Raw genomic sequence first — 27,319 nt, 5'->3', positions numbered from 1 at the left:
AGCGCATGCGCGGTGGGGCAGCCACGCGTTCTTTAGAACTACATTTCCCAGTGCGCCCCGCGGCGTTCCCACGCATGCGCCTCGGGCCGCGGACCGACCCGTGCCAGCCCCGGTCCGTGGACATGGAGGGAGACACCGGATCCGGGGTCCCGGCGCTGTCGGGCGGGGATGGAGCGGGCGCGGGCCAGGGCCCGAGCCCGGCCGATGAGGACCAGGACATGGAGGGGGCCCCCAGCTGCTCGGGGTCGCGCTCCCTCCCCTTCGAGTTCGAGCGAGGTCGCTCGGAGTCCAGCGGCGATGAGGACGACGACGACGAAGACGATGAGGAAGAGGAGGTGGAGGAGGAGGAAATGGAGGGCGACACTGGGGCTCGATTCGGGACGGATGACGGGGAGCTCGACTCGGACGACGACCGGGAGGTAAAGGGCGCGGGAGGGTGCCCGGGGCACGCCAGGCCCCGCTCCCGGCGTGCCCCGCGTGTGGGAATGGGCTTGTCATTATTTTTACTATTTTATTATTTTTGTTACTTATTTTAGTATTACCCGAGTTCACTTCATCTGTCTCATTTAAGTGAAGCCTTTACAAACTCTCGGCGTGGCTGAGAGGGTGGTAGACGGTGGCACGTGGGCGAAATGAATGGTGTTATTGAGGGAAAGAAAGCCCTTTAGTCAGGCTTTGAGACGAGAGGAAACGGAATGTTAGAATCTAATATGTCACATCTTTCAGACACATCTCAGATCTTCGCTATTGAAGAAATTTGTTCTTTTTGAAATAGTACTATTCAGCCAACAAACCTGTTGTGGAACTACTTCTGTGCGTTCCTGATAAGTATTCTTCATGACCAGAATTCAAAGCAGTGAAATCTCAATCTTTGCTTTAACGTATATTTGTATAATCCCTACCTGTGTGTAGAAACAAGAGATGCCTGTCTCTTGTCATACAAACTCTATATGTTGATTTGGGACCCCAACACGATTCCTGAGCATTTTCAAATAATGGTGTTGTTGCCACCACTATCCACTTCAAACTTGCTGACATGTGATATTTTGTTAAAAGAGTTTATCCAAAAGAACTTTTCCCAAGATGATTGTTTAAAGTTTTCTTTTTAGGTATGATTCATGAAACAAATTGGATTACTGTTGTCAAAAAGGTCAATTCAGAAGACTAAGTAAAAGTTTTTAGAAAAGAGCTGTATATGAGGAGTGGCTGATCTGTTAGGAAAACCCATTCCTGTAGCATATTGATCCCATTTTTTCCCCATGCATTTAAGGCTGTGGTATTTTGGAAGCTGCAGTCAGGGAATTTCATGGCTTAGCCTGCGTATTCAAACTCTTACCAATTGTCTTTGTTTGCAGCGTATGATAAACCTCGCAGAGTTGACCCCCTACATCCTGTGTTCCATCTGCAAAGGTTACTTTATTGATGCTACAACTATTACAGAATGTCTGCACACCTGTAAGTATCTGTCAGTATTGTCTGCCTAAGGGTATAGTTGCAAATTCAAACAAATTCAGCTGTTGAAATGTTCTGAGGTCGGAAAAATAATTCTCTGTTCAAAGTGAATGCGTGTTTTGTCTGTTCCTTAAGCGAGATATGTTTGTGGGTATTTTAAGCATCAGAAAATTATTAAATCAGTCATGAAGTCAGCTTTCCATATTAAGAAGGAAGAAGATGTAGGAAAAGATAAAAGCCCAAGTAAGACAAAAATAGAGCTACTACATACATTTTCTTAATTATTCTTTTTTTAAGTAGGCTCTGGCAATTTGACTGTATAACTGAGAAAAGAAAGTTGAGTGGCTCTGCTTTTAATGGATTAGAAAGTTTCCTAAGCTGTTGTTGATGTGAGCTTGTAAATTCACAAAACCCCACAAGCGCCTGTGTGGAAGTACCGGTTCAGATACAGAAACAGTGGTCTGCACCCACAGGACAGTTTGTCCATAATCTGATGAATGGAAATAGGTGGGTAATAACAAACTGATTTTGATGTGCTTGTCTTGTTATTTTCCCCCTCAATCCTAGTGCTAACAGTTTTTCCAGTGCTAACAGAACTCTTTTCTCAAAACTAATAAAACACTTTCTGTGAAGCTGACTCTTTCATCCACACCCATGTTCCTACCCGAATCCAAGAATCCTGGTTTACTAGACCTCCCAAATCTCACACTGCATAGAGGGAAAACTTTCTTTCCCTCTCTCTCTTTTTTTTTTCCCCCCCTTTTTGGGGCACTACTCACTAGTTTGTTTTAGAGCATGAAGTATTCAGCACAGTGTGCAATTTGTGAAGAGGCACAACTGTTAGTAAGGACAGCATAATGTTGCAGATGCAACTGTGGGGGTGTCTTAGAACTTTCCTGGTAAATATTATGGAAAAGTTTCCTCTGTTCAGGCTGATACGGAGCTGACTTGATAGTAGGTTATTTATTCTAGGTATTTCCACTCAGTAGCTTTCTGTCCAAATTTTTAAAGGACTTGTAAAACACAATGAAAATGGCAGAGTTATGATGTCTTACCTTGTTTCTACTGAAACTGTTTGTGGGGTGCTTTTCAGCAGTCAGTATTCTGTCTTAGCTCTGCTCACCTTCTACATACACATTGAACACTCACCCATGCATCCATTGGATTAGGAGTGTTCAGTGACTTCGTTTTGTCTCTGACAAGTTTTGTGTGGGAAGTCTGGGTGTATTTACCCCTTTTGCTTGAACAGATGGCACTGTGTACTGGACATAGGACTCCTATGGGATTTCTTTTCTTTACAGTTTGTAAAAGCTGCATTGTGAGACACTTCTACTATAGCAACAGATGTCCAAAGTGCAATATTGTTGTACATCAGACACAGCCCCTCTATAATATCAGGTAATAAATTTGTCCCATTTTTAAAGATTTGCTACTTGCTTTTAAATGTTTTGTTTTACAGACCTGTAGTGCTTTCCTATTTGAAACAAGGGAATGGTTACAAGAAACACATTGTGTTCTTCATTAGGATAAGTTTCATCTCAACAATTAAGATAAAAATACTCTATTGTTTTATCTAGTTTGTATCCACTTCTAGGGTTTGTTACCCCTGCCCTGGGTATTTTTATGCATTTGCTCAGTGTTACAGGTGATACAAACACTTAACTATTTGCTTGGATTTCCTTTTCAAGATGAAGCCTTGTTGGCATGTTCTATTTATTAACTCAAAAAATTGAGTTTTGGTTTCTTGAGCTGTTCATGGGGGGTGGTGCTTTAAACTTTACATGGCTTCTGTTTAGAGAGATGTAGAGTTGCTGCTCTGCCTCTCCATGTACATCTCATTTCAATGTTGTGTTTGGCATCTTCATTACAGTTTAAGGAAACCATTTTGTGTTGCACCAAAGACTCATCTTTTTTTTTTTTTTTTTTTTTTTTCTATTTCATAGACTGGACCGACAACTGCAAGACATAGTCTATAAATTAGTTGTCAATCTGGAGGAAAGTAAGTCCTTTTCTTTATTGTATTAGTATATAGAGATTGAAAAAAACAGAAAACAGACTAATTCAAAGTTTGTCTCTACTCTGGACTCTTTAAGATAGTTTAGTGATGTTTGGTTATAAGTTGTAATGAATTAACTGTGACAACTGGCATCTTTCTGGCTGCCAAATGCTATTGTGGGTAGTGGTGTGTACCTTATCTCATGAAACAAAGCTGTCACTGTATCCAGATAAACATCCAAATAACATTTCATAGTCATTCTTCTTACTTTAGTAGAACTATATTATATCATTCTATGTAAAAAGTTCACTTGGCTCAGTCAGAAAAAGTTGCTAAGACCGATTCTCTCAAATGCTTTTATTTTTTCCTCACTGCCATATTTATTTATCTGATTTTAGATGTGTTCACTGTCTCATCTCATTTACCTTCAGCTTTGGGAGCCAATGAATCTGCACAGTCCCCTTGGGTGGGCTGAGTGAAATATACAATCTAGGGGATATGTATGGATTATAGATGGTATTGCTGTTTATACCATGAACATATATGTAAAAGTATATGTATATATAAAAATATGTATATATATAAATATAGTTTTAAAGTACTGTGTTCTATGTGAACATGGTATGAAAATACCATGTCGTGTCATGAGGCATGACAGCCAGAAGGATATTTCTTGCATCTATTTCAGTATTATTTCTGGCCAGTTTTTCTGATTTCCTCCCAGTTTTTATTAACAAAATTTTTAGTCTGGGTTTCTTAAGTGTCTCAGCCTCATGAAATAGTAGTGATGGTGAAGGTCTGTAGAAACTTGAGAAGTTTTTACTGTTCTAACCATTGAAAATTGGTCAATGAAAATGGATATTTTCAGCATCTGAAACATTTCAATCTGTATTGTGCTTTTTTTTCAGGAGAGAAAAAACAAATGCATGATTTCTATAAAGAGAGAGGATTAGAAGTGCCCAAACCAGGTGAGCTGTAATCACTTCAAGGAACACTGTTAAGGAAATACATATCATATAATTTATTTTTAAGGGCTTTTTTAAAAATATTAGCTCACAACTGAAGATGGAAGTAGTATTGGAAATACAGGGTTCTTAGTTATCTGGATATTATAAATTGTCACAGATCTCAGGTTACAAAAATAGATGAATTGGCAACACTTAAACCCTGATCATGGTTGAAAATTTTTAAACTATGTATTTCGCTTACATTCAGGATATATATATAAAATATGCATTAATGTTATTTTCTGGCTGTTATTACAAAGGAGCAAAAATGAGAGCTTCAAAGTCTTTTCAACAATGGGGGATTTTTCTAATTATTTTGTGTCTTTCTATCAAACAAACGAAACTCTTTGGAAAGTGCCATGCTGAAAGCTATTAAAATTCTGATTCGGATACACAGCATAGAATGTAGGAAGAGCTGATTTAGTAATAAAAAAAGAGGATGAATTGCATGGGCTTTTTTACTTGGTGAGCTATTCTGTTTTGCTCAGTGCATGTTAGTATCGTATGCTACTTTTATTTCAAGTTATCTTTGCATTTTGGCTACTTGAATATTTTAGCTGTCCCACAGCCAGTTCCACCGAGCAGAGGAAGACCTCGAAAAGTTCTGGGCTCAGTGTTCCGGATCCCACCAGAACTTGACATTTCCATACTTCTGGAGTTCATTGGGTGAGCTGTGGGCAAATATAAGAGCAACTGACTGACATGAGGGTGCTGCTAGCATGTGTTGGACCATTAACTGGCTCTTGGTTTTCATTAAATGTGCGTTTCTTCCATCTCAAATAGCAGTGGGGAGCCAGTTTTAACTTACAGTGCAATAGTGACAGCCAGCTATGCACAGGTAGACTATGCAGGTAATTAAATGTTTAAGATGTGTCTGCTATAAAGTAGCTTCCTAGGAAGTACAGTTTTAAAATTTAGGTATGTTTTCTTTTTAACAAAGTAGTTCTGTCTCAGTAAACTGAACAGAGAAATCCCTGTCTGTCCCTGTCCCTGATCCCTGTAGGTGGCAGTGCTGTTAATGCTGGATGTGCCCAGAGCAAGCACTCAGCAGCTTTCAAATAATAGAACGTTTTTAGCATTGTGAATCCACGTATCTGCCTTAATTTCAAAGTTCATTTTCTTCATGCCTGACTTGCCGAAGTCAGTTTAGACCTCAAAGCTAGTAAACTTGTATCTGCCTGAGAAACAGGATGAGTTTTGAATCTGTCTTGTTATATTTGGTTTTTAGTAGTTTTATTTTAAACTTTCAGCATTGGCAGCAGAGCACATAATACTGTGCAAATACTATCTATACCATGTGTAACCATCCACTGTGGTTTTTTGTTTATATGGAGGGAAGCACAGAATGTTTCTAACAAAAAAAGATGATGGCTTAACAGCATCTACTTTGTATTTTGTTTTAGTGACTTTTTTAACCTTTGCTATTCTTTGATAATTTATATGGTCAAAATCAGAGAGGTTATAGCAACGCTGGATTTTTTTTTGCCATCTCCAGTGCAATGAAAATACTGCGTTGTTTCCTCTCTCATATGTGCATACTTGCCAATGCGATGCAAGAATAATGAAGTGTCATGTATTGGCCTGAATTAATTGAGAAATTTACACACTGCACTTACAAGAATGAGGTGTGGAGTATAGATGATCAATGGTAGATCACATCCTCAGGCTGTGCAAATCAGTGAACCTTGGCTGAAGCCAGCTGGAAATTTGGTCATTTGCGATCTCTGTGTTTATTTCACGTTCCAGAGAAACACATGTTGCTTTCCTGAGTTCCTAGATAGCGTTAGCATTGCTATTGTCATGTGAACAGTCTGGAAAGCCAACATGTGGCCCAGAGAGCCCCTTAGGTGGTTGGGTGTGTCCTGTCAGTAATTTCTTAGGCACTGTCTGTTAAAGTTCCAAATATCAAGGATCATGAAGTATGGATGTTTAGGCAGCATCCATATTGCAACCTACTCCTATGAAAATTATTGCTATGTTTTGTTTAAAAATGGCTTTAGGCTGTGTTGGTTTTCATTCACATTTTATGTAGACAAACCTTAACATTTCACAAGAATTCACAAGAAAAATGGAGCAGAAAAATAAAGGGTAGGAGAAAAAGATACATAAATTCAGTCTAATATTATTTCATGTATAGCAGTTTAATGAAAGGAAGAGCCTGAGTTGGGAAAATAAGTTTGATATGCAAGATTCATAAATCAGTAAGTCACTCTTATAATAAAGAGCTTGAGGATATTAATAACTGTTAATCTTAGCGATATTGACTATTTACTCTTTTGCTTTTTCAGAGCTAATGAAGGCACAGGGAATTTTAAGGTACAAATATGATTAAATTTTTCTCTTATGGTTTACTTCAGAAATAATTATAACCTGAGTATATTTAATTTAGTTTGGTTTTCTTATACTGAGTGCAGCTGGAACTTTCATCAGAATGATAATAATCAATCTTGTATTACAGTGTATTTCAAACCTATTGTTGTATAACATCACACCTACCCATCATTTTTTCTTCTTTTTATCCTTATATTTCACAGTATTTTTTCATCATCTTTTTTCATCTTCAGTATCACCTCCTGTCCTTTTTTGTCTCGTATTTGCCCTTCTTTCTGCCTTGTTTATCCTGGGTTTTTGGGCCACACTAAACATAGGGCTGTTTAAAACATTTAAAAAATAATCAGTTGCTGATTATTTTTTGATTGTTTAAGCAGTGTCTGGAGTCTTAATACATATTTAGTCCTTTCCCTACGAGGCAATCTGCAGGTAGATTAGAGAAGGGTCCAAAAATGTAAGCTGTCTCCCTCTGTTATTGGGCTGTCACTTGGATTTGGAGTTTATGAGGGATTAGTGTCAAAACCTTTAACTTATTTATTCTGTACAGCCTTTGGAAAAGAAGTTTGTACGTGTTTCCGGGGAGGCAACAATTGGACATGTGGAGAAATTCCTCAGAAGAAAAATGGATCTAGACCCTGCTTGTCAGGTATGTCACTTGCTGTAGCAGTCACAAGTTTTCTGTGCTTTGGACAGACATTTCCATTGTTCATTAGATTCTAGAAGTAATGTTAGGGTTTTTTAATGCAGTAAGGATTAAAAAATTAATTGTTTGAAATGTTGTGTTCTGCAAGGAACAACTCTTCTAACTCATCTGCAACCTGTTCACAGTTTCATAGTACTGTACTAATTGGACAGAATTTCTAAAGTGCCATGTAAAATTTCACCTGATGAGATTCAAAGCCAAGAGATTCTGCTGTTAAACTGGACAGGAAAGTGGGAATGTGGGAGCATGCAAAGGCAGAGACAGGTGCAAGTTGAATAATAGTAAAATTTAACTCAAGGCAAACAAGGGCTAAGAAAGAATTATACTGTAGATGGATGTGTTGAAATGAAAGGTATGAATGCAAATACAGACACTTTCCTCCAAATAAGAGTTGAAAGGAGCAGCTTATGGTACAAAAGAATTTAGCTTCATATTTCTCAACCATTTTGAGAGGAACTGCATGTCAAAACCAGTTTCCAGTTCTTCAGTGTATTTCAGCAGCCATTCAGTTGAGAAAGTGGAAGAGTTCCGTAATGTGTAAATAATTCTTAAAGCTGTCAGTTCCTGGAAGATCAAGCTGATGCTGATGTGAATAGGCAAATGGTAGAAGTTAAGTGCTGAGTTTGGAGTTAAGATTGTTTTCATAGGGCAGTAGCTGTGGGACGATACAGCATGACTGTGTGCCTCAGTAATGAGTATTCATGCTGCTTACCTTTTCAGTGATGACAAAGAAAATCAGGTATAAATTATTCATCCTGCAGGGGAATTAATGTATTTTCATTTGCTGGTTTCCTCTCAGTGAGAGTTTGTAGCTTTTACATGGTGGTGACTTGATATTCTAAACAGATAAAAGTATCCTCAAAATGAGGCTGGAGAAAATTCTTGCATTAATTGAGTTGTTTATTTGAGGGGAAGGAATTGTTTTGTTTGTTTGGATTTTCTTAAGTAGTATATCAAAATGTCAATTTTCAGGAGCACTGAGCATCTGTCATGGAAACTGTGGGTATCCATCCTTCAAAATCAACCTGGACCCATGTGTTGGGTTTCTTTCAGATTTTACAATCTTGAGATCATCTAGTAGAGATAGCTTGAGAATTTTTCTCCCATTAATTACTTTCTACTTGGACTTTGCCGGACAGGTACCATCCGCTATTAGTGCATAAATGTTACTACATCTCAAAAGCTGATGAGTTCATGGGCTTCCTTTCTCAAGATGTTTCTTGATGCTGAGCCAGTCATTCCTATCTCTCCTAGTATCTAGTTTGCCATTGTGGTGTAAGGCACAATCATTGGCTAATTCTAATCTCTTGGTCTCTTCTGTGCAAGCCCTGCCTGTTTGGAGGAAATGTTAAATCATCTGTCTTGTGCAGAGAGATGCCTTGGCTGCCTTTTTTTCCCATCTTAAATGATGTGCTCCCATCTTTTTTTCAGTAAGTTTTTTTTTGTCATTAGAAACCTGTAGTTGATTTTTATGCCCCAAGTCATGACTGTTTTCTTGAAGATATCGGGGCTTATTTTTTAAAAACTATGGAATTTGGGAAATGAAGCTGGAAGTATTTCTTTCTAGCCTGAGTTGATAATTTCTTTGTCATATGGGGACTAAGATTAAAGGAGTGTATGTACTGAGCTGTTACTTTCTCATGGTAGTACACAAAACTGAAGCTGATGGTTTGTTGGTAAACATGCAGAGAGTGAAAGAGATGTCAGATACGTCTTTGAAGATTAGTAAGTCTAATGAAACATGTCTTACTCCAGCTTCCCAGGATGGCTAATAAAACAAACTGTAAAACAAAATTAAGGAGAACCTGATTGTGAATTTGCACAGGCAGAAGAATTTAGAGAACTAGGTTGCAAACCATATGTGCAAAGAATTTAAATGTAGAAGATTCTTTGCTGCTTTTTTAGTTTGCTGTAGAAATTTGGAAATGTTGAGGACTGCAGTGGTTCATTTCCTGTAGGCTTCCCCAAAGTATGTTAAAAGAAGAAATAGATACTAACTTTGGACAACAAGCTCTTCCTTTTAATATTACTTCTTTAGTCTTAATTTCCAGCTCTCTTCATTATCTAAAATAATCCATTTTTATGTAAAATGTCTTGAGTTTGGTGTGTTTAGCTTGAGACTTGAGTCCAAGAATTACATTTCCTGGGAAGCTAGGAAGTTTCTTTCAGAAACATATGTTTCAGGCATATTGAGCTAAAATGCACTACATCTGCAGTACTTTTTCCTACATTTATCTACAGAAAATTTATTGCAAAAGTTGAATTTTGTCTTACTTGGGACTCGAAAGGATTTGACTGTAAGGAAGGCACCAGCCTATTTCCTCCTTTCTCTCTTCAGTATATCAATTGCAGTTTTGGTTTCATTGTTGAAACTTCTCATAAGGACACTAAGTGTGGTTGTTTTGTGAGTGCAGGCAGTTCCTACTGAACATCAGCTTCGTTTGACAGTCTGCAAAAGTACTATTTGAGAATGTTTCAGTCATTCCCTATTAGAGCTGATTTGGTGACCAAGTGATAGAATGTATGTTACCCACCCGCCTGAACTCCTGACTCTGTTTGGACATTGCTGACTTAATCTTTTCATGTGGAGTATGAGCTGATACTCGCCCTTCTTCATTGACCTGCACAAGTGCAATGGATTTAGGTTAATGAAAATGTGAAATAAGCCATCTGACTTGTGTGTGACAGTATATATAAAAGTCTAAAAAGCAGTTTTGAAGTTACTGCCTTTGTTCTTTTTTTTTTCCTATTCTGAGGCTTCAAATTGCTTTCAGACTTCTGTATATGCATTTGCAAATGGATTATGATTTAAACTCCCTAGTTTATCTGAAGGTTAAGGCTTCATTTATTTTTATCTACCACTTGAGCTGGCAGACTGTAGTTTTCTCTTTCTGATGCTTTGTTTTGAACTCTGTGCTTTGGGCAACAATTAATTTTCTGTATGTGTTTATGTATGCTTCTAATTACAAGGTCTCTCTTGAATATTCTTGCTGGAATTTGTTGGGAGAGGGTGAAAATAATTCTTTGGAAAGTGGAATTGCCAGTAATAGCTAAGTAGGTAACATCTAATAGGAGCTAAATATAGGTTGTGGTGTTTGGAACCCAGTAGGTTCTTGTCTTTGACATCAGAAGTTTTCTTTAGAGTGTGATTTCCTTTAAGGTCCTCCTGTAGCAGCAGCAGTATTCCTTCTTGCTAATTCTTCTGTAAGGATGAGATAAACTGCTGAAAGACCTGAGCTCAGGTGCTTGGAATTCATTAACGTAGCTGATGGAACAGAAATGTTCTGTAACCAGATGTGCATTCCTGAAAGTGTGTGTATGAACTGCAGCCTTGGGGGAGATTGGAAGAAAGGACTCTGTGCTCATACAGTGTAGTTGTTGATGCAATTTCATTATGCCAGTCTTAACCCTGGAATAAAAGCATCCAGGGCATTTGGAAAGTAAACAGCAGCTAGGGGAAATGGGAAACTCTGACAGCTTTTTGAATAACTAGCCCAAATACTCATGTCAGTCTCTGAAACTTTGTGTTTTCCTTGTCCTTCCCTGGGTAATATGAGTTGGTATAGAAACCATTGATTGAACTCTACTGCTTTCTGGGCCAACTTCTCCCTTGGGATGAGTATTATGTAAGGTGTTCCTTACATGAACTTCTTCTATTTGTATTTCTGTCTTACTTAGTGAGCATGAATTTATAATTGTCTGTTATGGTGGCTGTTAGAGAAATAGCTCTTAATAGCAGACATGCCACCTAAAGAAAAGAAATGTCATAATGGAAAGCCTACTTAATATTAATAAGAATTTTAACAGAAGGGACTAAGTATTCAGCAGATCCACCTTCATGCTTCCTTTCGGCAAAATGTCCAGCTACAGTTATTGCTGTCTCAGGCCATCAGTACTAGTTGGCTTCAATTTTACCAGTCATTTGAAATTTTAGTAAATTCATAGCACTTTGGTCCTGGTGCCTCTTTCATAATGGAACATGTTAATTCCTGTATGACACAAGGATTCCTCTGAGACACATTTCACAACTTACTTTCACACTGACCTGGGATTTTTTTTTTCATCATACGTTTTATTCTCTTGTCTTTACAGAATGAATCCTAGCATTAACAATTAGCAGGCAGAATTTCAGGCTTTGGTGCTGGAATTAGGAGATTAAGCATTTGGTATTCAGAGAACTCTAATACAGTAAATGTTAAAAACTCTTCTCAATTTATTATTAGACACTGGCTCTTTAATGACTGCCATTTGAAACTGGAGCAGCAGGTACAACAGTGGGATACTTTCAAACCAGCATTCTAATTCTGTTTTGAGAGATTGTCAGCAGCTGCGACTGTCTGTTTGCATCCTGTATTGGTCAAACAGATTAGATTTTCTATGTCTGTAGAATATATAAAACATTTATGTGTTATGTTTCATTGGGAGCAGGATTGAGTTTTCAGTGCATTATGGTATAAAAATTGTAGAAGTAAGTTTATAAACCAAAAGTAATTAAAGTTGTATCTCTGGAAAGCAAAGCAGTCATGGCTGTCTTCCTGCAGTAATAACTGTAGAGGTTAGAATGCATGGAAGATAGCAGAAATAACTGCAGCCAGTTTTCCAAAAGAGAAATAAATATATTTTTCAAGTGCTGTGTTAAGTACATCAAAAGTTAATGTTAAATATGTGAGTATATATGGACCAATATCTAATCAGTGTTTACTGTTAAGTCCACTCAAATTTTTACTTCCTGGCTTTCTTGTAGGAGCTAAAAGCAGAAGTACTCCTAAGCAGTTTACATCTTTTGCACATTACCAATCAAACGTGAAGAGAATATTCTGCATCATTCTCATACAATACAGATGGTGCAGTGAATTAGTTCTTTTTGAGCCTCTGAGGAGTAGAATTCCCACATTCCCAAGTCTCAGAACAATGTGGTCTGCCAGCATAAGTCTTACTGAATCTCTTCATGAAGAACAAGAGAGAGGTAGTGGGTCAGCTTGCAAAAGAAGATAAATCTGGAGAAGTGGAATAGCTGCAGCACAGCGTGCATCCTGGGTGAAAAGTGGCTGTGTAAGACGTCATGATATTGCAGTGTGCTCCCCGACTGCTGCAGGGGCAGAGCTTAGGCAGTTCCCTTGCACAAAGCTGTGGTTCAGCTCACTGTCAATGCTCCTAACTTCAGTTTTGAGGTCTTGTCAATTAACAAATGAGAGCACTCATTTCCTTATCTAGAAATTGCTCTTAAGGAAAATGCAAGCAAGCTGCAGTTGAGAGAGAAAAACAGTGCTATGTTAACTGCTCTAATTTGGAACATTTGAGACTGGATTTACATTATGCACTGTAAATACATGGTAACTTTATAGAAGAGCCTGTTTTTCATAATAGTCAAGGCAAGGAATTCAAAATACCTGATTATGGTTCGTGTTTTCGACAAAATTATGTTTTTGTGGGCAGTTACTAAACAGAAGTGCCTCCTGTGGAATTGCAGGCACCACTGATAGAGTTCAGCTGCAGGAGAGGACAATGCATGGAACTGCTGAGTATGCCCTGCAGCTGCACCCCAGGAATACTGACTGAGTGCATGCTGAAGGAGGACTGTATGATGTAATTGCTGACAGTGGCATGCACCAAGGTGCTCTTTTCTATTAACACACTTCTTCCAAACAGCTTTATAAAGTGGAATTAGTCATGTGTTTTCTCACTCAAGATAAGAATAAGGGTGGCAATGGCTCACTTTTTGTTGGTGGCACAAAAAAGTTTCCCTCTTCTGCAACTGATGAATGACTCCAGATGTTTGTGTGGTTGTTTTAATATATGATCTAAATTCCCATTAAATTCATCACAGCTATTACTAAATAGCTTGCTTCAGTGGACACCCCAAACTGAGTGAAACAATAAACTGTCCTCTCTGCTCAGCAGTGAGCACAGGTCAGGGCCATGAGAGGCATTAGGGCAGTGCAGTAGTGCTGTGAATGCTAAATACATTTGGACAACAGAGGCGAAGATGGCTTAGTGTCTAACATGCTAGAATTTAACTCTGCTGATAAAAAAGGGCTTGGATACTGTTTTGCTACTCCAAAGGTAAGTTGGACTTCACCATGCTTGTGTTTTTTCACAGGTGGATATAATATGTGGTGATCACCTGCTGGAGCACTACCAGACACTGAGGGAAATCCGCCAAGTCATAGGAGAGAGTGCAGTACAGGTACGTGGCAGTTGGGGCTTTGTTCCAGGTATTCTGTTTCAAAACAGAAGACTTCTCTCTTAAGCCCTCAGGTAGCACCAGCTTGTCTGAAGAAGTCACTTAGAAAAATCTCTCCAGCTTATGCAAAATTGTTTTTATCTTGTAAATAGAGCTGACAAGTGTACCGTGTTCTTGCTGGTCTCATGATGTTCTGGATATGAGGGGTTTGTTTTGGGGTTTGTTTTGGAGGTTTTTTTTCCCCCCCAAAACAAGTTGCTGTCTTATCAGTGATAAATTGTACCAGCCATTCTTTCAATTAACATTCCTTGTTTTTCCTCTCTGGCAAATGCATCTCTGCAGGAAGTCAGAGGACAAATCCCAAATAAGGCTATCCTTGTGACTGGGTCAGGAGAATAAACTTGCTCAAAAAAACACAAACCAATGATAGAGGGTAATGAATGCAGTAAATGTGCTTGGTACATATTGTATTGGTTCTGGTCACAGCATGAGTTTATGGCCAGCTATTTCTTGTTGATAACTTGCTGTCTTTAGTGTTGCTGGCTTTGCAAATAAGAATGCTTTTTTTTTTAATTCTTTGTGACTCTTTTCAAAGCATCTTTAAAGGATCACACTGTTTTAGAAGCGCTGCAAAAACAATGAAGTGCTCTGTCAAGTGCATAGTAAGATAGAGATGTAAAATTATGGTATATGATAAACTGTGTATTAATCTAAACTTGGAAGTCTGAAAAGTTAATATTTAATACAGTGTGAAGAAATAGGATTAGATTGGTATTTTATTTGGAAAGCAGTCTTAGCAGATAGCAGAAGGGCTAAAATCAGCTCTCCTCACTTGTTTGTGTACACACATGCACAAACCTTTACATTTAAAATTCCTGCTGAGCTCTCTTATTCTACAAGAAAGCTTTTGTGTTGGGAGCAGGAAGTGAAAATCTGATTTTGAGATATCTTGGATTTTGCATCACTTGTACCTCATTTGAATCACTAGGAGGGGTGCCAGAGTCAGGGCAGAGGTATTTGGCTCATGTTAATGTTGGCAGACATTAAAAGTCTGTGTGGCTTGTGCTGTTTCTGCAGTTGAAGGGAATGAATGCCACATCTGATGCCTTAGCTGTTTTATAATAGCATGAAGAAGAAATGAAAATGTAACCTAACCCAGTTTGGGGAGCAGGCGATTGAAACTGGGAGGAAGTGGGTACTGGTGACAAACTTGTTTCTAACGTTATGAATCACTGTAAGTAAATTCAGCAATCAGCACATAGTGATGGAAGTGCCCTCTACTAGAAGCTTCAGTAAATGGCAGGGGGATGATATATTTCTCAGTCCAGGGGTATAGTCACATACACGGTTTTAGACTTGAACTTAGCACAAAAGCTTTCCATGTATGAGAAATGCTCTTGGGGGAGCACTTCAAGGAATACTGCATCAGTTTCATTTCTTATCAGAATTGGGTCTGCCTGATTGATGTTTAGTGATGAAGTACCAGTCAGCAGCTCCACGAAGAGAGCAGTTGTCTGGGGATGCATTCTCCAGTGATGTTTCAAGTCTTGTTTATTACCAAACCAGTATGCTAGCAGTTAATTCTCTCAAGGCTTCTCTACTGGACAAACAAACAGGAAAAAAAAATCTTGGCTTTTTGTGAAGTTTTGTTCTTTTATAGTCACTTTTGTCAGGAAATTTGAAAGACAGGTTCATCCTTAATTTCTCTTCATTTTGTTAGAAAACCTCTTAGGATGCCAAATAGTTACAGTAGGAATGTTGCTTCTTTTTTGATACTGAAATAATTGTGACATTTTCATGTTCTTTAGTCTAACATGATATAATTTTGTAGAAATCAAGACAATGCGTTTGTAGGGTTAAAAAAACCTTGGAAAATATTTTTAGATAATCACCCATGGAAAAAAATCCCAACAGACAGGTCAAGTCTAAAATAGTGAGAGTTGTTTGTTTCTCACCAGGATGTGAAATTCAGTAAGGGGCACAGTTGTCCTGGCCAGTGAAACTACAAATACAGAGGAATGTTTGATGAATTTTACATTAAACTCCAAGGGCATCTTGTGCCTTTGTAACTTTCCAGCCTTTCCAAATCAGTGTTGGAGCTTGGAATGTCCCTAACAGCTCTCACCAGGATGCTGAGACACTGTTCAAAACTGCTGTTGTCATTTACAGGTTTCTGAGGTTCATTGTAGATGCTTCATGCAAAGAAAACTGCTTCAGTAGCTACTTCTGCAACAGAAAGTCATTTAAAGGAATAACATTGGGCTCTTTTATTTAGATGAGTACCACCACAGTTAGAGGAGAAAAATAGCTGCTATTCTGAGTCAAGTTCATTCATGTTAGCAGTTATTCTTTTTGCTGGGAAAAGTGATTATAAAAATGCAGATAAGTTTCTCTTTGGCAAATATATTAATTTTAATGTGCATTCTTTGGTAGCATTTGCAGTACAGCATAACATCCATAGTGTGTGATTGATTTTTCTGGACCATAATCACTGTCAGGGGTTTAGTGGCTTTTACTTACACCGAATGGTTCTTAAGATTTGTTTGTGAAGATTTTGGGTGTTGTATTTGTTTTTGGTGGTTTTTTTCCTAGTGACTAGTACTGTGTAGTGATGCCTTAGAGCCTGACTAAATGAAAGTCTCCTGGAGGTGCAAGCTAGCAGGATTTTAGCTCTTCTGGATACATTTCTGCCTTTCCAACAAGTGTGGGAAGACCAGGTGTAATCTGATGATAAAATAAATATTCCAGACATTGGCCCCATAGTAACCTGTTGGGGTTGTTGTAAATAGGCAACCAAGTTTAGTGGTTGAATGTAAGCAATTAACATGTTCATTTCTGAGTAGTTAATAGAAGGCTAAAAAAGAGTCAGTACTAAATCTCGTTTAATCTTGTAGATGTCAAGATATTTTGACATTACTGAAATAAGGTGGTTGGTTAAAAATTCCTAATTAGCTGAAAGTAGGATTTCTAGCTCTGTTTAGGGCAAAACCATAAAAAACTCACTGACAGAATTTATATAATAAGAAACAACTTCACTTTTTTTTTTTTTTTTTTGAACAGTGTGAAACTTGTGGAATTTGCTGCAAGGTGTGATCAAAGACATTTAGAGAAACTTTTAAAGGCTCAGTTTTGTTACCAGGCATTGAGATCTGCCTGTAATTAAGAGTGTGATCAAGTAGCTGAGGAAGGAAGCTCGTTATTAACTAAATGGGAATATAGCTTCTTCTCTGTATTACCTTCCTCCCTTCTGCTGCACAAGTGCAACCTTATCCAAGCTGCTGGTTATTTTCACTTGTCTAAAACTGGGCCTTCTCAGAGTTCTGCATCACTGATGGATATAATGAGCTCACACATGGGAAAAGCTGAAAGGAGTAGCTTCCTTGATGTCCTTGGCCCTTGGCACAGAGGTTTGGCAGATTATAACGGTCTCTTTGTAGCTCTCACCTTTTTGTAACCCAGTGCTATTGTACTATTTTTTGGTCTCCTAAGCTAGGCAGCAAGAGCTGTGCTCTAATTTAATTACTGTGACCTTCTAGCACACATTTCCTATGGAAGTGATTTACTCTTTGCTATGGGGTTATTGAATTTGGAAAGTGGGGCACTTTTTGTTGCTGCTGCTCTTAGAACATCAAAAGGGGTGTATGCTCTGATGTTTTGGTCTGTCAGTTCCACTCTAAAGTTTATAGCTGGGTGTAACAGATGGGATCCTTCGCAATTTTTTAGGGTCACAAATGTGTGTCAAAGGACACTCGAGAGCTTTGCTGTTCTTTTGTGCCTGTCTGAGTTAGCCTTGAGATTTGTAATGAGCAGTGAGAGCTCGTTCTCTGTTTGGACTTCCTTTTAATAACAGTATCTAGAGAGAGCAGCTGGACATAGAAACGTGTAATAATTTACAAGTGAATAATTACAGAGTGAGAAGTGCCAGTACTGAAGTAACTCTCAGCTTCTCTTTGTAGAAAAGGAATTGCAGTGGGTTTGGCCTTGGGTTAACAGGGCTATTTCCTTTAAATGTCCTGCTGCCAAATGTACCATTTGAAAACTATTCATCAAAGAATACATTGTAGCATTTTCTTCTTGTAGAAATATTTCTTTTCTTTAAGAAACTGGAAAATAGAGGAAAAACTGGTTTTGACCACAATTTTTCTCCAAAAAATAAAGTTTTGTATGTGTCTTATTTTCTCTTTTGAAGGAACTAACAGGCACAAAGTGTAAGTACCTTTGGGAAAGTATAGCAATGTTTTTATGTGCCAAGAGGTTCCTGAGTAACCTCTTAGAACCTGTTCCACCTAACAAGAAGCGAGGACAATCAGGCTTCTCTCTTCATATTGCAATGCGGGTATTCCAGTTTATGCTAGCCACCTGTGAGTTAAAGCTCCTGTTTCGTCCTGTAAGCCTTTCAGGAGTTAGCAATGCATTCCTGGTTATTAACAGGATGAGAAGATGAAGAAGTTAGTGAGCTAATACATTATCTTACAACCTGTGTGTTAATAGATAAAAACATCTGAAGCAAAATATGGTAGAAGTTCTAACATGTCAGCTGGCACTAATGTAGTTCTCTCTTCAAAAGAAATTTTTTTTTTAAGTCTGCCCATATAAACAGGTGTAATGCAATGTCAGGTTCCCAGTGGATCTGTGGTGGAAGCAGACTAAGTGCTAGGCCTTTCAGCAGCTGTGTGTGAATTAAGTGACATAGGCAAGACTAATGGGTCAGAAGTGTCCTGTTTCCCAGGTGAAAGGGTCTTTTCATTATGTCAAGCAGTCTTTGAAGAGGAGAAACATGAGTTAATAAACGAGTAGTTTGTCATTTTGAGGTCTTTCAATTCAATATTATTACTTAATAAATGTATGTAGTAGTAGTCTAGACTCTTCTACTACAACTTCTGGCAGCACCTTCTAGAACTACTTAATGGATTACTTTTTTTTTTTGCTCCACCATATGATGTGGATATCAGCACGACTTGTAAACAAGAGCTTATTGTATGAAGATAATGCAATTAAAACCTTAAAATAAAAGCAGTACCAGATTTTACTTTTCTTTTTAACACCCTTCTCCATCTGAAAGAGGAGAGGGGAATACAATTATTTGCCTTGATACATCAAAACTTGCCTTGTCCATACGGAAGGGACACGGTATAAAATGGTGATATTGTACCTGGGGTCCTGCCATGCAGCAATTGTTGTACCAGGTGGTGGCAGAAATGCCTCGAGGAGAAGGGAAAGTGCTATGATGAGACAGTTTCTTTCTCTTCTCTCTAGGATGGTCTACTTGTGCTGCACTATGGCCTGGTGGTATCTCCACTAACTTAAAGGTTGCTGGAATATCAGAAGGCAAAAGAATCTGAAGTCATGGAGCTTCTTCACTGCTGTTTCTCACCAAAGAAGCCATCGCATTTCCTGTGGCAGGAAGCAAGTGAAAGGAACCACCATAACTGCTGTGTGCTTGTAATGTAGTGTCTGACTTCACCACTGTAAAATATTGCAGCTTCCGTAAGTACAGCTGTAGATGTTGCTATGCTTCATGTCACAAATTACTATCTTCAAATTTCACTCAGCTCAGGGAAATTAAATGCTCAAAGTAGCTGAATTTTTTTTACTTTCTAAAACCACAAGATTTCACAGGGTGAACAGCCTTTTTTTCCTCTAAGCTCTGAGATATCTCTTGCTGTCTACGTGTCTAGCTAGAACAGTGCACTCAGGGATGATCTTCAGTGAGCCGTACAATTTGTTTTGGGGAAGAGACAGTCATTTGCCTAAAAAAAAAAAAAAAAAAAAGAAGTGTACTGTGATCATCTGTCTTTGGATGTGATTTGGGGAGAGGAAGGAAACTTCAGAAATGCAGACCAAAATAGGTAGAAAATGATGCAGCATAAGCATTGTTTTTTGAGAAGTAGCATTAAATTTAGTTGTTTTTCTTGAAGAAAGACAATTTTGTTTGCACTGGAAATATATTTGCTGGTAGTTTGGCTTAAACCAAATGGTGGATCATGCATCTCTAGTGTGAATGGAGATGAGCTAGCTGTAAGCTGGTTAAACTATGCATGAAAAAAAAAGTAGCACCTCTTTCTACCTGCTTGCTGTATATAAAGTAATCACTGTCAACCTGATTCTTCTATCATGTAAAATATGTCAACTCACTTGACTGTTAGGAGCATAAATCCATTCACTTTAGCACATACCTCTCCAGCAGCTGTGAAAATGGTTGCTTTTTCCACTCTTTCTGATGTGTTCTAGTGCATTGCATTGTAGTGGAGACCAGGGTTGAGTAATGTAATACCTGCCTGTTACTACCAGATTCACGGAAGACATTAGGTGACTTTAATTTTAACATGTTAAAATACTAGGTTTTGTGACAACTGTAACACTTCAAATGTTCTTCTGTTTAAGATTTCCGTGTTGTCTTGTGCAGCATTAAGGATCAGAGAGCTCTGTATGTTATGGTCTTGCTGCATACTGGGTCATCAGTGTGGGGATTCATGAAAGCTTCCATCAGGCAGCACGCTCCTTGCCTTCCCTACAGTCAGTGCAGGGAAAAGGAAGAGATTCCTTTGTAAGGCATTTTAGAGCACCTAAGTTACAGAACCACAGAATTGTTAGGGTTGAAAGACCTCTGGAGATCATCCAGTCCAACCCCCTGCCAAGGCAGGGTCACCTGGAGTAGGTGACATGGGAATGCATCCAGGTGGGTTTTGAATGTCTCCAGAGAGGGAGAGTCCACACCCTCCTTGGGCAGCCTGTTCAGTGCTGTGCCACCCTCAGTGTGAAGAAGTTCTTCCTTCTTTCAATCCTCCTTTATTTCTTTCAGTCAGTTGATGAGGCAGCAGCAGTGACTGAAGTAAGTCCAGGGCTGAGGTTTTGATTGAGCTGTACAGGGATTCTGGAGCTTGGAGACATCCAAGCAGCAGCCCTGAGCTCCATCCAGACTTGGAAGCCCTGGACAGCCAGTCAGGCATGGAGGGGACATTGCCAGGAGCAGTGAGGGGGATTTAAGTGTCAGTAAGGAGCAGAGCAACCTTTTGTGGCCTCTTCTGGGCCCCCTCCAGGAGCTCCTTGTCTTTCTTGTACGGAGGAGCCCAGAACTGGACACAGCACTCCAGATGTGGCCTCTCCAGGGGTGAGTAGAGGGGCAAGATCACTTCCCTTAGACCTGCTGGCCACACTCTTCCCAATGCACCTCCAGATTCCATTGCCCCCCTGGCTGCAAGGGCTCAAATGTGTTTGTTCACTGTCAGCCTAAGAGGACTGGCATCCTTTGTCTAAGGAAAGCTTTCATGAATCGTCCCTCAGGTCTTTACAAGAAAACATTGTTTTGTCTGGGAAGGTGGTACCATAACAAAAAAAAAGTTTTGTTTGAAGTAATTCTCCTGATGCTTCTAAAAAAATATAACAAAAAGCCTTTTTAGCTACAAACTCCTATTTTACCTTTAAAGTTTGTATAAAAGTAGTGTTTAAAATGCAGCAGAAAATGAGATTATTTTGTAAACACGTTGTGAGTTGTGTTGATAAAAGATTATATATTGTAACAGTAAAATAAACTTTATTTTAGCCAATTTAAAATTGAGCCCTCTTGTTTCCGTGCCATGTTTCCTATGTCAGCCTCAGAATTATAGTAGATTATAGTGAAACTGCTGAATGTGCTCTGGGGTTGTTAGAATGACAAATTTCAATTAAGAGACTGAATGGTGAAGGGTAATTCAATACCAAACTCTCCACTGGAGCTAAGTGTAGTATTGTTAGCTGGAGTAACATGAAATCTCTGGGACTCTCTTTTTAATGTGGATCTTAGTGAGAAATAGCTCAGTAAAGATGTCAAGATGATTTTTCCACAGAAGTACAGGAGAAATAATCGTGTCGTTTACAGGACCCCTTTTTTCATCAACAAGAACATCTTTTTGTGAAAGCCACCTCTCAATTATTTTCTTTCATGTTTATGTCTGTTGTTACCAAGCCCCTGTGAACTGGATCTTTCTCTGCCTCTGGAATTAAGGCAGCTGGTTCAAATACTCCATATTGCCCCCATTATCACTCAGGGGTTTGTTTTTGATTTATAGCTCTGTGCTAAAATACCATTATCAGTATAGTCACATTTTACATTGCAAATTCACCCCTAATCCTGGCTTGTACTTCATTTCTAAAGAAGACGCATGTGCAGAGTTTAGCAGCTGTATAGAAGCTGATAGTTAATTCAAATTAATGTCATTCTAGGATACATTTGACTTGCATGGCCCTGAGAGGGCTGTGCTGCCACTGGCACTAATGTCAGTGTCAAATTCTGTTTTTCAAAAAATAAAAGGGGCTCCTGGATATTTTCAAAGGATTTTCCTGTAGGGTAAATCACATACCAGCTAACATGCAGAAGGCCAACACTCCCTTCTTCACCCTTTCAGTGGCTTAATGAGGAGGATTGAAGGTCTGTAGCCTGAGGTATTTTGACAAGAATTCTTAGTGACCTGTTATTTCCCTTTTGTCCGCTTCCCTCTATTTCTTCCTCACCTGCCTTCAGAAAGTGTATTTTTAGCATAGTTTTCCTGGCTGAACATCCTGCTTTCTTTCACCTGAAGGCACTGATGTGTTCCTGCTCTCCAGTGCTGCAGATCCCCTGGGGCACATCCGTGTGCAGCAGGGTGACCTTTAGCTATTGCCAAGGCTGAGCTGGGGCTCTGTGGTTTCCTGCATAATCAGCCTGCTTGCTTTAAAATGTGCCAATCTTCTTTCAGCTCCCCTGCTGCAGTTTTATTTCTGTTGGTCTCCTTTTAACCTTGGCTTTCCTCCAGCTTCTTTTGGTGCTGATGATAGAAGAGCATCTGTAACAACAGGCCGTCTATGGGATGGCATCTCTGACCTCATGGGAGATGAGCCAGCCTCATGCTCTGCAACTGAGGGAAGGTGTGCTTGGGCTCATTCATTGTTTTGCAGACACTATGTTTCTTTACTTAATGAAATAATTCCAGTTTTACTTTCTTGCTACCTTCTTAACAGCATCATGGCTAACACAGATCCTAATTAAATACTGCTTGTAAATGCAGCATAATTCTGAGTTCCTTTACAGGTCTGCTAATTCCCAGGAAGAGGAGATGATGAGCCTTAGTTTCCAGACTTCTTATAAACACAGAATCAAGGTACAATCAAGTCGTGAGCACTGAGTCATATTGGTTACATTCTGCCTGTTTTCATTGTGTCCAGCACAGACTCAGTGTAATAAGAAGATAAGGTTCAGAGACTGGTGCAATGTGCAGCAGCTGAGCCCTCTAAGCAGAGGGGACCTGCAATGGCCAGGGATAGCTGTCATTTCTGTCCTGAACACAACAGTGCACCCAGCCTGGATCTGCACTGCCACCAGACTGTGGCACACGTGAGCCAGGGGAGCTCTTAAAGCTTATTTCTGTCGATGTGAATCAACTGAAGAGTTTTATTGAAAAACCATTCAAGCTTGTCTAATACTAGCCCATGTTGAATTTATTTTCTGGGAGTCATTAGGCATTTATGTGCAATGATTTATGTTAACATATTTTTAACAGTCACTAGCAAAATTACGTCCCTAGCATTTCTGGTTTTACTTTTCTTCAGTATGGAATATTATTGGTATGAAATCTGTGCTCAATACAAATGAGTGGAGTGCTTCACTCCAGCAGTTGAGAGAAAGCCTATTAACAGATACAGGAATTTTTATGTATTGCATGCCTTTCTTTTAAAGAGATTGTCACATTGTCCCCATGAATCTTTTAATATGCTCAACAGAATGCACCAAGGGCCAGCCTGAACGTTTACATTCTTTAAAATGTACTTTTGAGGCTGTCATAAATACCTGCTGAGAGATTGAGAGACGTTGCAAATGGTGCATTCATTTCTGCTTTTTATTTGGTTTTTCTACCTCCTGTTTCTTCTTCTGTTCAGCAGAAAGAGAACCAAGGTGACCACAAATGGAATTTTACCATGTCATCTTTAAGACACCCTTGTTGAATGAGCCAAAGGATATTTACATTTACTGAGCTTTCAGAATGTTGCCATAGATACAGGTTTAATCACTGGACAGGGCAAATTTTATTGGTTTTGAGAGAGAAATGGTAATCACATCTGAGGTGAAATGCAATATTGATTGGCTGCTCTGTAGCTGCAGAATTCTTGCTGGAGCTGCATCACTATCTTTACTAGGTTTGGATTTAGTCTAAAACGGTGCACTTGTGTCAAATGCAGTAGTGGTCTGCAAAAGAAGTATTTCCCAAAGTGGAAAAGAGAACTTGCATTTTCTAATTGTGTGGTAAAATAGTCTATTTGGAAATGAACACTGAAAATACAATGTTTCCAAGGGAAACATCAGCAGTAGAAAAGTGGGTGGTGGGCACTTGACAAAGACTGAGAAAAATTGTGTGTTCCTGTGAGAGCTACTTCGGAGCCCTTGGTGTTGTGGCAGCCATAACCTCTGTCCTCTGAATGGGTCTTCTGGTGTCCGGTAGGGGAAGCTCAGCTTCTCAGTCCATGAGAATCTTTCACCTGTGTACCTGATACCGTGAAAGTGAGAGGGGTTTGGTATCTTTGAGACTTCCAGTGCTCTCAAATGTGGCTGAAGTTAAGCTGATGAGCATAAGAAATGATCGGGGAGGACGTAGGGGGTAAAGAGGACATGGAGTCACAGTATGATCCTATAATCCTTGCTTCCTTAAGAATCTAGCCTGAATGTTTTGGCTTGCTGAATCATTTTGGCTTGCTTCAGGCGTTCTTATTCATACATCTCCCAGGCCTCATTGCTAGACTAGGAATTTGCTAATGAGGTGTCATATCTGGGGCTTTTGGCTTTTTTTGTTGTTTTTGCATTTCCATTGAAAATTTGCTTAAAATGAATGATGTTCTGAGCCTCAGTGCAAACCACGTTTTTCAGTCTGGTCTCAGCTTTTCCAAATGGCTTGTTCTTACAGACCACACTTGGGTCTGCATATGTATCATCTCAGGGAATGACTACGTGTCTGTCAGAGCATTTACAAGGCTGCTCTGGACACTGGGGAGCCAAGAACTTGTTTCTCCTTGTGCTCTCTGCAGAGATGCAGGCAGGCAGCAGCTGCCTCTTGATTGAAAGGCAAAGGAGCAGAGTGACCCTGCTGTGATAGGGATGGACTTTGGGCGTCTGCTGTTTCAGAACTGATACAGCACCTCAAGGGCTTTGCTGCCATCAGCAAGTGAATGTGTAGCTGGGGCTCTGGAATTGCACTCTGACATTTTCTGGGTATTTCCCTTCCATCTAAGCAGATCTTTAGCATGGACACTGTTCCTTCTTAAAGTCATGTTCTTTGTCAGTTCTGGGCAGCACAATGTCTGCTTTAGCAAGGATGTAATTGCTTGTCACAGGATTGCAGGCTCATCTCTGGTTGAGATGAAGACCCCTGCAAAATCTGTAGGAGTGCTTTCCTCCTGATCCCCCCAGCTCTGCAGTCCCTCTGGTTCAGCTGGAAGTGCTGGAACAGACCAAGGTCAATGAACATTCTCCCACCCCACCCCACCCCAAGCAGTGCCCTGTTTGCATGTTGTGCTGCATTTGCCAAGTGATCCTTATTCCCATAGGCCTGAGAAGACTTGCATGAATGAGCTGGTATTGCTTGTGCTATTTTGTCATAAACTCTGTTTCACAGTGTCAAACCACAGTGATGTGGACATTTGATCATTCAGAAGCATCTGTTTGGCTGCTGGTGTTAGGGCTCTGTGTGGATCACTCTCTGCAGGAAGAAGCTCTTTTCCTTAAAGAGGTGTCTGTGCCAAGAGCTGGCAAAGAGAGAGCTGGCTGGATTCAGCCAAAGGTGCCGGAAGAGACTTTGCTCTGAATTGCCTATTGATTCCTTCTTGTTGAATGACAGCATTCTTCCTCAGTCTGGAAAAGGAGATGGTTGCACTCCTGCCAAAGGAAAATGTTTGGGGTTTGTGGTTTTTTTCCTTTGGCTGCTTTTTCTTTGGCTTACTTTTTAATTAATTCCAGCATCTGGATAAGTGTCATTAGCAAAACTTCTCCGTGTGCAGCAACTTTGTCTGTTTTCAAGAAGCTGTACATCTCAGCTGCGTGAGCCAGCATCTACATCCAGGAAAAAACAAAGGGCCAGCCCAGTGGTGGGAATTTGTCCCACTGTGTGGAGGCTCAAGTTCTCCCTGGCATAAAGATGAAGGAAATGCAGTATCATGGAGAAATAGCCGCTCTCTGCTGCTTCCTGAGCTGATGGTGCAGTCCGTGTCCACAGCTGCCTTTTATCCGAGAGGTCGAGGTTTTATAGAGGTATAAATCTTTCAACATCTGCAGTGTGACTCACTCCTTCCCTCTGGCAGCCTGGGTGTTTAACCCAGTAAGAAAGATGGGACCACAGAGGAGGATTTATTGCCCTGTTCCAGCTTATGGTTTCACTGTAGAAGCTTTCTGGTGCATATAAGCAGGCAGGTAAAAGGAGCCACTCTGAAGATAGCAATGGAAAAGGAGGCCTGGATGGAGGTAGTCAGAGTTCAGCACTGGCAACATATTCAGCCAGGCCTGTCCCTCTTTGCTGTAATTTTTCTTCTCATAAAGAAAAGGAGAGTGTAGATATGGGCCTCCCTGCTTGTTGCCCCTCTATCACCTCTGGAGTTTAACACCATGAGACAGCACCAAACTGCTGCAGAGCTCCAGAAATGCAGGAAATCTCTGGGCTGGCCCTCACACTGCAGCCATTTTTCAAAATAGTTCTTTGTTCTTCCCGCAGCTCCTCCATTCTCCTCCACCACTGCAGCCCCTTCACAATTTTATCACCAAAGTAAAATTCCTAGCTTCATTACTAGCATCCAGTTAGCTGAGCAAGCAGGAATTCTGATGGAGATTGTGCTGGGAACAAAGGACAGGTCAGGCTGCTTATGCTCAAAGGACAGAAAGCAGCAGTGCTGGAGAATGAGATTCAGAATATATTTCATTAGCTGCACAGCCACATCTGCTTTTTATTCCCCCTTTGGATTGGGAGAAATACTGTGTGTTTGCATTTCCTAACTGACGGCCGAGCCAGGAGATATTTGGACATTTCTTGACCCTTGTTTTATATGCCAGTGCCTTTGACTTAACTCTGCAGGTGCTGGCTCCCCCAAGCTCTGCCTGGGCACCCCAAGTTGCTCTGTGCTGTTTTGCTGGGGGCTGCTAGTGAGCTGCACTGCCACAGCCATGGCCTGGGAAGTGCCCCTTGCTTCACCCACCTGAGGGGCTGCCCTCCCTCACGGCGAGCAGCCTGGCCAGGGCACGGTCCCCGAGGTTATCAGTGTGACAGGATCAAGGTGTAGCCATGCTGCTCCTGGCCTGCAGCTCTGGTGGAGAAGCCTGTGACTGTCAGACCGTGGCCCTGGGGCACATTGCCACGATGTGGTGCAACAAAGCAGAAGTAGGAAGGCAATAGGACAGTGTGCTCTGGCAGGGCCACCCAGCAGGAAACTGCCTGTGCTCTTTTCCTCTACAGGCACATCTCAAGCAGAACGTGTGCATCTTCCAAGTATAAGCTACTGCTCATTATAACAGCATTAATACTGCATATTATAACAGTACCTGTGACTGCTAAGTTTACTTGGGAGGTGGGTACCTCCCTTCTTCATCTGCTCTTGTGTAAATCACTTTATCTTCAGTTGTGCAGGCAAACCACGAGTCTGTTTCTAACCCCTGAGCA

At 40.1% G+C, this 27,319-nt stretch overlaps 1 protein-coding gene across 1 annotated transcript; it reads left to right on the top strand.

The window, feature by feature from the left end:
- The first annotated feature begins 113 nt into the window (after window positions 1-113).
- On the top strand, window positions 114-21,210 carry PCGF6 (polycomb group ring finger 6). Its single transcript, XM_082285640.1, has 10 exons — window positions 114-419; window positions 1,356-1,455; window positions 2,754-2,850; window positions 3,396-3,451; window positions 4,357-4,416; window positions 5,013-5,121; window positions 6,744-6,771; window positions 7,334-7,432; window positions 13,590-13,676; window positions 18,930-21,210. The coding sequence occupies exons 1-10, from the start codon at window positions 123-125 to the stop codon at window positions 18,978-18,980; spliced, it is 984 nt and encodes a 327-aa protein (XP_082141766.1). The 5' UTR covers window positions 114-122; the 3' UTR covers window positions 18,981-21,210.
- The last annotated feature ends 6,109 nt before the right edge of the window (window positions 21,211-27,319 follow it).

This window comes from Coloeus monedula, assembly GCF_965178545.1.
Source record: "Coloeus monedula genome assembly, chromosome: 8".
Lineage (NCBI taxonomy): Eukaryota > Metazoa > Chordata > Aves > Passeriformes > Corvidae > Coloeus > Coloeus monedula.
Note: the sequence above shows the minus strand (reverse complement) of the source record. Positions and strands in the feature narration are given on the sequence as shown.

Bases quoted from the DNA above. Each gene is read 5' to 3' on its own strand.
- PCGF6 (XM_082285640.1), top strand. From the start codon at position 123: ATGGAGGGAGACACCGGATCCGGGGTCCCGGCGCTGTCGGGCGGGGAT. The intron at 2,851-3,395 runs GTAATAAATTTG...TCTATTTCATAG, and splicing joins CAGCCCCTCTATAATATCAG to ACTGGACCGACAACTGCAAG. The intron at 3,452-4,356 runs GTAAGTCCTTTT...CTTTTTTTTCAG, and splicing joins AGTTGTCAATCTGGAGGAAA to GAGAGAAAAAACAAATGCAT.